Here is a 13166-nt window from a genome sequence, read left to right as displayed (position 1 = left end):
CCCGAAGAGAGAGAGAGAGAGAGAGAGAGAGAGAGAGAGAGAGAGAGAGAGAGAGACGAATGACGAATCGCTCCCTCCCGTCCGCTCATTTCCGCATCGTAGCCGGTTAACTTGAACCCGCGATGTGCGGTGTTTATCCATAATAGTACTGTTGCGCGTTTCTGCTTTCCGTAGATCGCGCGCGCACCCTCTCGAAATAATTTATCAATTTACCAGGTTTCTATTATACAACTATTGGATTATAACAAAAAGTTCGTAGCACTGCTTCATTTGTATCTCGTGTCTATTTTCATTTTGGAAACAAACAATTTTCATTTTAGACAACTCGTAATTTTCTTATATATAAAAGTTATCAAACTCACAGAAATTTAAAAGACAGTGACCTTTCGAAAGTACAGATTTTTAACTTAAAATTTTGTTTTTATAAATAAAAATTCCGTTTATTTTTAATATAAAGTTACAGCTGCATGAATTTTGAAGTTTATATCGCCATGAACTTTTTTAGCTTTTGTCCCAACCTAATACATCGCGACCGCGGAATAATTCCGTCGGAAGGTACGAATACACCGAGATGCAGCCAATAGCATGTTCGTCCATTATTGAAAGACAAATCGGAGGGAAGCGGGGAAGCGTAGAACGTTCCACTTTCCGCGAGAGCATTAAACCTAAATGTCATAACGAGAGACAATTGTTTAACTCTTATACATATTTAAGGCAATCGAGCCTTGGCGACGACGGTCGCGCTCGGTGTTCACACAGACAGATCAACGACTCGCTCGCTCTCTTCTTAGGTTAACGCCGTAATCTCGTTCCTCCGACAACGGCGGAGCAAAGAGTCCTCAGTTTACTTGTAAAACGTCCTTATCATTTCTCTCCTTTTCTCTTTTCGTTTCTTCTTTGCATGAGCAAATATGCGCCGCACGAAACGCGCGCGAAAGCTTAAAACAGCAGGAAGATGAGAAATATGAAGAGGAGGTCGCTCAACGTTTTCAGCGTCGAACCAAGTTCTGCAAGATCGCAGGATCGGCCTGTTATAATCCAAAGCATCTCGACGCGACGTTTGTATATCTTGTACTCGCCCAATTTCCTTTCACTATCTCAACCAGTTCGTTCGCGGCGGCTATGAATATGGAGTAACTGCGCGCGCTTTTAGCAACAAGCGAAAAATCCGCGTGACATTTCAATAGGCGCTTTTGCGATAAAGAGCAACGCCTACGCACGACCAGCAAGGTTTCTTCGATGCACTAGATATTCGGTATTGCGTAACGTGGACGTACTTGTACAAAGTCTCATGGCAGCAAATATATAATTCCGCCGTAATCGTTAGGCCACAAATTATCTTCTCTTTATGCGGAGACCAACCTTTACTCGTCATTAAGCTATAAATAATTTTCTCTTTACAGATATATTTTCTTCGGCCGTTATACCTTATCTCCTTGGAATATCGAATACCGAGTTTTAGACACATCATAAATATAATAGGCATTTTAGAAATATAGTAGGAATTCGGTAAGTGTTATTGGATCTGTTAAATGGATATTGTTAACAAAATTGTTATGGATACTTGAGTAAGTAATCTAAAAATGTCAATTTTAATAAGTGTTTTCTGTTATTTTTTTTTTCAATTTCACTGGATTTCGACGTTTATCATATTCGCGTTGATCTCAGCAATGTTCAACAGCATGCGCAGCAATTTTCCATACCGCTCACGGGTCAGAGCGCCCGTTAATGATTAACCGATTGCATATTCTAAACTAACGCAAGGAACCGACCTCTGATGGCGATCGTTCGCTCCGACGAACAATTATGATCTGATCTTTGATCCGGGGGATTGACGAAAATCAAGCAAGAAAATGGATTGACGAAACGAAATCCGAACGGCAGTTTGCATTTATGCGCCGACGCAAACGTCCCAATCTTCGTCGATGCGGGCGTTTTAATGGCTGTTCCGGAGTGCGCGACGATATAACTGTCCGAAAGTATAATTAACTACGGTGCGAGAGCGTAACGCTCTATGCAAGGCCGATACATTTGATGTAAACTCGATCATTGAAGTAATACTCGAGACGTAAATGCTAGAGCGACGTTGATAAATTCATCTGCCACGATTGATCCATCCGGTCTCTGACTTCTTGGTGGTACCGTGATGATTCGCTTGACACCGATGTTATCGAAATTTTTTGTAAGATGTTTATACAAAATTCATTCTATCTAATATAACATTTTTAATAGTATCTATAGTGAGATACAATTTAAAGTAAAAGTTATTGAATTCAACAATTAACTATGAGATTGTAACCTATTTAATTAAATTACACAATATTTAATTATTTTATATACACATATATATATATATGACTACAATGAAAATTCTGTTGCGACATATATGGTAACACATACGAAGCTTGCTGGACGGACAACTCTGAAAGTACACAATATGCCTGCTTCTGTGTACACAAGACTACACCTCGAATTCTTCACGTCCAACCAGACGTAAAGATTTTTATATCCACACGGGAAGAACGGTTTTGCTAAAGTATGTAATAATTTAGCTACACTGGAAAAAAAATTAGCTAAATTTGAGTAAACATTTCTTTGAATAGTTGCAAGTAAACATTTATTTAGAGCAAATAAACATTTGCTCAATAAAATATAATTATACTTAAACCAAATTAATGATTCTTGTATCAAATAAATATATGTTTACATTTAGTAAATAATTTACTTGAAAAATATTTACTTAAATTTATTTTTTTTTCTAGATACAGATCTGAAAATAATCTTGTTATACCACCAAATAATTATATAAGACGCCCAAGTAAGTTGCCAAAGTCAAAATTTTTTGTTTGTTACACTTAAGTATCCTACATAATTATTTTAATAATTCAATAGAATATCATTTTCGGATTTGTATCTATAATAGCTAAACTTTTAATTATTTTAGCGAATTGGTTCTTTCTACGTAACTCTGGCAAAAATAGCATACTTTCCAATATATTTTTTTTCCGAAAGATCAAACTTCGTACGTAGAATACGATTGTAAAATCAAAATTTAAGTTTGCTAAATAGCGAAACATTTGAATAAGAAGATATCAAGAATGTGCGATTGAAGCGATTTGAAATTTGAAACTATTATCGTGTCTAATTCAGAGTTGAAGAGGATATTCTAGTCTAGAACTAAAAAAGAAATCAATTTTTCTTTTTTTTTTACATTTTATAAATATTGAGGCCGGTATTCACAGTCGGGTCTTATATTTAAAACTGTATAATTTTAAGATGTCATAAATCAATCACTGAGCCGTATTAGCATCTTAAGGCATTATCTAAGACAGTCTTAAAATAAGAACCAACTATGAATATACTGGCCTGGAGAATCTTAAAAATTTTCGATAATTATTAAAATAACAAAAATGTAAGTATTTTTAAGGTGTACAAACCGTTCCATCAACGCGTTCAAAGGCAATTGTTATCAAGTGTAGATTGTAGAAAAATATGAATATTTCAAGTTAGAGGAGAGTTTGCATCGTCATAGAGTTTATAATTTTCATTTTTTTGTAATGTAATTGTATTTAAAACTTAATGCGTTTTTCTCGAAATCATATTTTACAAAGTCGTTGATACATAAAATATAATTCTTCAGTTAATTTACAGACATTGCAATAATCCTATACAGATTATTTCGATATCTATAAATAAATTATATTTCCTTAGATGTTAAATTCAAAAATTTTGTTAAAAAATCGGTATTTGTCTTTTAAAACCACTTTAACAATGTGCAATACTATATATTTATCCCAGTTTAGATTATATATGTAACTACATGCACATATATAACTAAAAATCCATTTGAATTTTTAATTTCGTTAAGTTGGAAGCCTACAATCGTGTCAATCACTGAAACATTTTTTCTTATATTTTATTTTTAAATTTACGTAAAAAAAAAATTAAATAAACATTTAACTATATAAAAATTTGTGGGCATTTACTATAGATGTGGAAGATGTGTAAAAGTGAAGAAGAATACGTACAGCTGTTTTGTTTAAATAAATTCTCGAAAACAGGCCACATTTTCGCGCTCTAGACTAGAATATCCTCTTAATGTAATTTAGATTGAATTTCAATCAGGGACTGCAGGCTACTATCAAGTGGTGTCTTTCGACAATCCTCTAAATTTACTGGGGAGTTTAAGGAAAACAAGAACGGGGAGGAGGGGCGTGAACGTAAATGATCCTCCCTGTCGTCTACGCGTCGTAAATCGTAGCTTCTGAGTAACCATCGGTCGTTACGTTAGTATATCGTCGCGTTAGCCGGAAACTGGTACCGGTACCGCTGACATAATGTAATCGCGTCAACCGTCGACGCAGCAACAACCATTCCCGACGTGCCAGATTCTGCCTCGTGACAACTCTGTGCTTCATGATAAAACGATTACGTTCGAAATAAAATCACATCCGCTTCCGCTTCGGATTTCGTCCCATTCGATCGTGATTCCGTCGATCATCGCGATCGAATGGGACAAATGAGAATAATGTAGCGAAAGCAAATAGCCCAGACTAAGAACAGATGTGCAGAGAGGGAGCAAGACGACGCGTAACTCTTTCGGAAAATTCGCCTACTTACATTTGATGAGGACAACCCCGTTGTGCAGTTCCTCCATCTCGCGGAGGCAAATGTTCCTTACGATGATTTACTCGCGTAACACACACACACACACACACATACATACATACACACACACACACACACACACACTCCCCTTTCTCTATACTCTCTCACTCACTCCATGATCGTCGAAAGCGTTCGCGGAATGCGATCGCGCTACCACACGCGAATTCATAGCGCACGCGTTGTACATGGTACGTGCATGGTACAGGCCGCCCGCGCAAACGTATGCACGCACCGTAGGCACGCAGAAACGGCCCGGGTGAGCGAATAGCGATGAAAACGCGATTTTACGAGGCGAAAAATCACATCGGACACGTGCGCACGCGGCCGGTTGCGGCCCGCACAATTAACAATGATTAAGAAGAACGGCGCGGCGTCGAGGCGAAGATAAGGAGGAAGACAGGACGCTCCGGGTCCGCGTCGCGCCCGCGCCGCGTCGCGCTCGACGAAGAAGCGAAGCGAAGCGAAGCAAAGCGCGAGGCGAAACGAGCGAGCGATCGGAGCGAGTCAACATGGCCGCGCCGCGTGTTTCTGGCTCCGGCCCTCCGCGCTCGCTACAACACTGACGCCGGAGGTTGGAGAAAGAGGCGAAGGGCACGGCACGGAGGAAACGGAGACCGAAGCGCGAGCGGGTGGCCGGGCCGGGGCGGGTAAGAGGAAGGAACGCCAGCGGCCAAGGCAGAAGGAGGGTACAAACTGTTGGTTGCAGCCGACAAACGAGAGAGAAAGTACGAGCGATCGAGAGTGAAACGCACCAACAAACAGCTCGCAAGTCGCACCAACGCAGCTGTGTACGGCGACCACGGCGACGGAGGCCGAAAGAGGAGGAGGAGGAGGAGAGAACGGAGGTGGACGGACGGGTCGAGAGACGGTGAATGAATATAAAAGAGGAAGAGGCGCGGTGCAGAACGCGCGAGAAGGGATATAAAGAGAGAAGGAAATATATATATACATATGTGTGTATGTGTATACATAGCGACAGCTGTACTATCAAGTCGAAACAAGAGTAATAGAGAACGACTCGAGATAGTATAAGAGCGTTAGAGAAAGACGCGAGATAATCTCGCTTTGGGCGAAGAAGGACCCCATCGCTAGGCGGTGCGTGGCATACATTGCGAGACTCTTTGGAAATATATATGCCGCGTAAGGTGTATGCGATTGTTACAAATCGGCGTGACGTGTTAACGAGAGTAATTGGAGCCGAGTAATAAAAGTAATTTTCGTTCTATTACCGTGAGGGCGGTACGCGAAATTATATTGTGTGAATCGAAGCGAGTTTCTCGCTACTGGACCCCGTCGAGGTCTCGCATTACGAATATAAATATATGTATATGTATATATGTTGTATATGTGTGAGATACAAATGCAACTCGACCGGTACGGAACGCGTTTAACACCATCTCGTCGCTGCCTTACCGCTAGACGGCGCCACTAGCCGTGCAATTAACTTCCGATCAGAATACGTAATTTTTTAACATTATTGGTCTTGTCCTTAGTTCCTCATTGGATCTAGATACATAAACCAGTCATATCTTAAAGGCACTCACAACAGCTGCGAAATTGCTTTTTCTGCTGAGAAATATGTATATACCTATATTATAGAAACTAACGTTTTAGAAACATTCGTTCTCAGCTCAATTTTAAGATGCTCATAGATGAAGCTGCTTAGTCTGTAATAGTATTCCCTCTCTTCTTTCCTTGTACTCTACATCTCTTGTATCAATAAAAAAAATTCCACACGAGTAATTACTCAAAGAGATTGAGATGAACGTAAGAAGACAACGATCAAGGTCTTCTTGAACGTACAAATGAGACTATTTTCTTCCAGATTCTTGTATTACATACTGAAAATAATTCGGTTAATGAAACATACAAACCCGTACATATATATTTTAATATTAAGTGAAAATGGACCGAGAATGTTTCATACAAATGAATGAAAAAAACTATATGTATTCGATCAAGGCGGATAAATTTTTACAATTGCTTAAACTGGAAATTATGTGAAAATTTACACAAAAATATTATTAGGCACTAAGATCGGAATTCATAGTCCGTTCTTAATCTCAAGACAATCTCGAGCAATGTCTTAAGATGCTAATACGGCTCTCTGATTGGTTCATGACATCTCAAGCACTAGCTGAAGACCATCTCGAATCTTGAGCAACGTTTATGGATTCCGCCCTAAGACTCGCCTTGATCGAATATGGTCCTCATTATTTACATTTGTGTGTGTTAAATACATATTTTATATATTACTTGTATCTCTTCTTCTCAGTCCTATTGCTCGTGACCGAGCGTGGTGACTTCTCCCATATGTCTGCGCACGCTGGTTGTACACAGTCATATGGGGCCTACAGTTTAACATTGGTTCCGAACGACGATTTATTAGAGAAGTGCTCATGGCAAGGATACTCTCGATGGTTTGCTATTGCCTTCCGAGAGGAGCTGCGAGCGTTGAAAAATATTTTTCGGTTCTACCCGGGATCTTTGGTATAGCAGTCTCATGCGCTGCCTGCTACGCCATGCTCGCACTCATATATATACATACTTGTGTAGGAATATATATATCAGTTGACGAATATATTACGATACTCTAATCTCCTTGATTTATTTTAATTTTCGCAAGAAATCGTCAAGTTTTTTGCAGAGCGATCGACAATCGGGGAAAGAAATGTAATGAATCCAAGTGAGCGTGCAAAGCCGAAAGAGGGTTATGCGACGTAAGCAGAAGGAAAAGGGGGAGGGAGAGAAAGAGGGAGGGAGAGAAGAGAGAGGGCGGACGTTTCACGTGATCTCGCATCTGCTTCTCCACCGAGTGACCCCACGGCTGACCCCTTCCAAGTACCAATAATTAACTCCATTCGCCAAATGCACGCGAGCGTACGGGCCGAGTGTATGAGCGTACTCGTGTGTCCATACTCGCGAGCAGGCATTCTTATAAAAAGAAAGGCTATGCGTACTTGCGCAGTTATACGCGACGAAACACCTTAAAACGGGAGTAGGAACAATGCTCGAGTATCCGCTTCCCGAGCAATTCTGTAATTATTTTCTTTTTCGTAAATCGTAGTCGCGCTCTTCGATCATAACAATTCTGTCACGAATGATTCTTGAAATCTTACGTCTTGCTTACATCACAATGTGATTACGATAGGTATACATATTTAAACATTTCCACTTTCCTCTTGGCCCTTTCTCTCATTTGTAACGATTTTTCGTTCGGAATGTGTACGCGGCTATATGTAAAGTGAGAAAGAAGAAATCGCTGCGCGTCCTTTCCTTTCTTGCTTCTAAGAAACGTGCTTCAAGGAAAACGCCGTGTTTGTATTCTTGCCGCGCAACGAACTACGCATTGAGAATTTGTAACGGATTGCTCATGCGCAAGTAATTCATAGCCGCACGCAGTCTGCAATCGACTACCGAGCACGATTATCATGTTCACGAAACGACGAGAACGTGATAAAGGCGACAGCGAAGATTACCGTTGAATACTTTGGCTACCATATGTCTCTTTATATCTTATCTTTCTTTTGAATGAAATCGATATTATTAATGATTTATCAGACTCACCAACGATCTTGTTATTGCTACTACTGTTATTGCTGCTCCCGAAAGAGTGAAGTTTTTTCCAGCCTTTCCAACCTTTTTTCCAAATCATGGCGGCTTTCGTCTTACGTAGAACGCCCATCGGTTCCGGACCATTCGTTCTCCCTATTCCCCTTCTTAAAGATCCCAAACCCGATCTGTGAATCGAATTCAAATAAGACTGGAAGATAGATTTGCTCGCAGAACTGAAAATATCGTTAAAAAATATAGTATTCTTGTAACCTATTCGCGCGAATGAAGGCAGAATATTTTATCAACGTACCTGTAACTCGCGGTAGAACTCCCACTGAAACCGCTGTCCATGTCGCATCCAACGCGAGAGAGATCGTCAGCGGGGTTAACCGAAGGTAAGAGCTCTTCGGTAGAGGTTCCATGAGCTTCCTGCGCCATTTCTTCCTCGTTATTGTCGACCGTGGTTGGCATTAGCATTGCCTCCACGCTTAAATTGAGTTCCCCGAGCACACGACGATGCCGCGATTGTACGCGACGCACCTCTTCTGCCACGAGCGACCTTCGCGATCCGTGTAACGCGCGATGACATTGCTTGCTGAAAAATTTATCGGGTATAGTTTGAAAATATATATCTGCTTAATTCTTTCGCGATATTTATATTATATTTTCTAAGTAACATGTTACATGTTCTAAGTAACGATCATTCTAAAATTACCAACTATATATATATAATGAATACTCCGCGCTAAGTGAATATACAATTGAATTAAATTCGCACACTGATTTTACTGCTCGCAAGAAGAGATAGATTACAAGTTATCTGTAGTCCCTCGACAATGTATGAAATAATATAGTTATGCACTTAACGAGCGTTCTCAATTTGAACGCGCGCGCGGTTTATCTCGTCTCAATGACTTATGCGCCAGTCGAGGACGCTGGATGAATAATCCACAACTTGTTTTCTTATTATTCCTAACTCAATCGTTATCTCCGGCATCCGCTTCAAGATACATTGAACCGTGCCGAGTTGGTAAATTATTGTTCACTTGTGCCGCGCGTATTACTCGCTTATGCCCGCAGGAAAATTTGTTTTAAGACTATTCGTAGACGCTAATATTTTCAACAGAGTTTTAATTAAAGTATAATTTAGATTTCTCCTTCGTCAATTTTCAATTTCTGTAAGCACTGAAAATCACGAGTGCGGTGTTTGGCGACTTGCAAGTTTAAACATTTCTCAGAGGTGATAATTTTTCGTTCATGCATAGACCCTCTAATGGATGCTCACCTGATTTCCGATATCTCTTCATAAATGTTTTCCTCCGTGCCATAGCAAGTTGTGTAAGTGTGTCTTTTTAAAGGATCCGACCTTATCTGCTGCAATTGTTGCTGTTGTCGCAGCAGCAGCTGCTGTTGCTGCTGCTGCTGTTCTTGTTGCTGTTGCTGCTGCTGCTGCTGTTGTTGCTGCTGCTGTTGCTGTTGCTGCTGCTGCGACAGCACCTCTGTCGGATATGTCGTGTGGAAATGATCGGAATCAGACTGGTAGTATGCATACGAATAATCCAAAAGATGCTGGCGTGAACTCGTGATGGGTGACACTGGCGATACCGGTTCCATTAATGCGTTACACGATATCTGCGAAAAACATAAAGCGCCGCTATGCAGGATGAAAGCAGACTTTGCCAACGTCAAGCATTATAAATATTACTTTGCTTTAAAGAAATACGTGTGAATAAATAAGAATGTACCTTTTTTGTAAGAGTCGCTTACCCCACTCACTGTTACCGCGAGCAATGAAACGCACGAATGTGCATCATTAGCGAAATTAATAATCCGCATTTCGAAATTTACCTGATTGTGAGGCGGTGGATAAGGTGGAGGTGGGGGAAATTCCAGGTTGACTATTCGCGGCGGCGGGACGCCTGTCGTCATTCCTGGTCCCCCTAAGGACGAAGCCATGGCACATTGTACGGGGAACTTTAAGTAAACCACCCTGATCGCTTCCTCGTTACGTGTTCCATCGAGTTGTTTCTATAAACAAGGAAAATAGATGTATTTTACACCGCGTGAGTCGCGCCCATTTGGCGCATCTTGCGCGTCGTGCGACGTGCTCGGGGAGACAATCAAGTCGTTGTTCCCGGTCCTCAAAGATTACACGACGTTATTTAACGCACTTACCGAAACACAAGGCATTACGAAATTTGTCTCACGAAATCGGGAACGTTTCGCATTTATTGCTCGCGATGATTCGTAATGGTTGAAAAATACAGACGGGAGGAAGCAAAATCCGCGCCCCACGAGATAGATAAGCGGGTACTTATCTTTCTTACGTTTGTTCTTTTAGTTGAATTTCTTGCACAGATCATGAAACCGTTCAAAATGGATTCCGAATTATTTCGTTCTCTCTAGAAAACACAATAGAAATCTAAGGAATAATTGAACAATTCCATAATACGTGTCCAGTTTATCGTTTCTCTTTTTCTCTCCAGCGTGAAAAGAAAAAGAAAAAAGATGAACAATGCAAGTTCAGCTAAAAAGAATAGGCCTCTTGACAAAAGTGCAGGTGTGGGCGCATTCTATACACAGAAATATATTGTACTACTAAATATCATTATACTACCAAGAAAAGTGATTACTCAATTTATCTTTTTTTTTCAATACCGGTTATCCTTAACAAAAATATTTTCTTCATAATAATCTTAAAACATAATCTTTAAAATTTTTAAAGTGAATATCATACTGAAGAATAAGATTCACTTTTAAAGACTGAAAAATGAGCCACTCTTCTTCAAGCTCAATTTTCACTCTTTAAAAAGAGATTCCATTTTAAGGAATTTATAAAGAGTATTATTATAAATTTTACAAAAAATCATTAATATGTACTCAAAACAAAAATTTATTATTTCAAAGATATTATAAAATTAATCCAAAAAACAATACTGTATACAATAAGCAAATCAAATTTATTTTAATTCGATAATATTGATTGAAATATTAAACTTACTAGGATTATATGAACTTTTGAAATATTTGAAACAAATAATTATTATCTGTGTACAGTATGTATTTTTCATGTGTATATTCTAATATTTACACGTTCTATTAATCGCTTGTACGTAGGAAATAATCAGCCGAACGTAACTGGGCTTCGCTCATCTGTGCTAACAATAAATTAATTTAAAATTTCGTGCCAGATGAACTCGCCTATAAACAAAAATACGTATCTCCGAGAAGACGACGTTGGACGTCTTCGACGAGCGATTCTCTCGCGTGCCTACAAATAGTCACAGAAGCGTGAAAATATTTACTATCCCGCGTAACTCACTCTAAACGTTTCATAATATCGCGATAAAAATATGCGAGTGCAAAGAGCCACACACTCAAGCATACAGAAAATCGGCCTACGAACGTTGGCAAAAATAAACTTTGTTCAAATTTTTTTTTCTCGTTCAAATTTAGAAATCAGAAAGACCTCGCGAACGAAACGAAGATGAAACGATGTACTGTCGTGAACTCGGACCATTCCACACACAGCTCCACATACAGCTCCACACACGCACTCACATACATGTACACAGAGTTATTTATGATAATATATATATAAATTGAAGTTAAATCTAATAAAATTATTCTACTGGTTATATATGTCGTCAATATTTTGATTGTTCACACAGAGAAATTCTGAGCAGATTCGTTAGCACGTGCAAGAATCAAAGAATCCACTAACGTATCACGAAAGCGATACGCTGCTTTTAACTTTTTTTTACTATCCCAGCTCCCAGCAATCACGATGACAAACAAGTTATTAAGAAATTGATGAAGAATACAGTGGTTCATCTAGTTTAACGATCTCGAATAAACGTGATTATTTGCTCGCCGACACTAAGCACGAGAGATCAATCTACTTCGCGGAAATAAAAACTACAGCTTTTTCAGCAGTTCTTCAACATCGATTGCTCATCACGACAAAAAATGATAGATCGTTGACTGGCGAAGGTTGTTTGTCTAAATTACCTTACTTATATTCTCCCTAGAAGATCGAATACCATGCGTTAGTCTGTTTATTGGACAATAATAATCCATCACAGACGCACTGAAGGAGAAAGGATGAAAAATCAGTTAATCGCGTGCACGTTTATCGCACTCGGAAACACCAAAGGGAAGCCAACAACCTCGGGCGACGAGATTTCAGGCCGAAAGGTTCGTCGGTTCGTCGATCCGTCGTCGATCGATCGCGGAACAGCGTATATTTGGATCCGATATCCGATCATGTAATAATAAGCGGAGATACCTCGTAGCGGCGAGATGATAGAGAGGCCAGGGCCAGCTTCGAGAACGGGACCCAAGCACGCGCGTCCCAACTCGGCGGAGGGCCCTTATCCCTGTGGATCACTTTGGATCACTTTGGATCGTTCGATGGCAGAATGCAGGTACGCAGTGCGGACTGTTCGGAGAGTAGGCCCCCGACGACCGACGATGGCACGATCTCCGCGACTCGACGTTCACGTGCCGCGATTGTTCGCGATCGAGTGCCACGGAGTGCCGTGGCCGGCCGGGCCACACACGAACCACACGAACAACGGATTCGTTTGCGCCTCGTGCTTAGATAGTTTCGCGTTCGCTCATTGTTGTAGTGAAGCGAGCAAGCACGCCCCCTTGAGAAGGCAGTCGACCGGTCGACCGGTCGACCGAGAAAAGCGAAAAGAGAAGGAGAAGGAGAAGGCGGCGGCGGCGAAGGCAAAGAGAGAAAGGGGAACAACGGAGCAGAGAGCTGAGAGAGAAGGGACGTCGTCACCATTGCGACTCCCCTGTGATTGCAGCCTGTAATCGATTCGATCCACGCGATAGCGCACGTCACTCTCGTGCGCACCGCTGATCCTTCGAAAATTTCGAATAATAGCGAATAATAGCGAATAATAGCGAAACACGCCGAGAATTCCGAATTT

General features: G+C 40.6%; 1 protein-coding gene across 4 annotated transcripts in view; it reads right to left on the bottom strand.

Annotated features, from left to right (window-relative positions):
* LOC108763398 (rho guanine nucleotide exchange factor 10) overlaps positions 1-12602 on the bottom strand; it is an 18749-nt gene extending 6147 nt beyond the window's left edge. The window contains exons 1-5 of one of the 4 annotated variants that reach the window (XM_018510970.1): positions 12512-12602; positions 10072-10251; positions 9509-9855; positions 8534-8818; positions 8236-8456 (exon numbers count right to left, since the gene is read on the bottom strand). In XM_018510970.1, coding sequence (XP_018366472.1) covers positions 8236-8456; positions 8534-8818; positions 9509-9855; positions 10072-10179 — 961 coding nt within the window. In that variant the 5' untranslated portion in view covers positions 10180-10251; positions 12512-12602. Of the gene's footprint in view, positions 1-4620; positions 4842-5420; positions 6099-8235; positions 8457-8533; positions 8819-9508; positions 9856-10071; positions 10252-12511 lie in introns of those variants that run through there. The other 3 variants (XM_018510971.1, XM_018510972.1, XM_018510973.1) reach the window with 3 other exon arrangements.
* Between the last annotated feature and the right edge of the window lie 564 nt (positions 12603-13166).

This window comes from Trachymyrmex cornetzi, unplaced genomic scaffold (assembly GCF_001594075.2).
Source record: "Trachymyrmex cornetzi isolate Tcor2-1 unplaced genomic scaffold, Tcor1.1 scaffold358, whole genome shotgun sequence".
Lineage (NCBI taxonomy): Eukaryota > Metazoa > Arthropoda > Insecta > Hymenoptera > Formicidae > Trachymyrmex > Trachymyrmex cornetzi.
The sequence above is the reverse complement of the archived record's forward strand: the minus strand, read 5'-3'. Positions and strand labels throughout refer to the sequence as shown.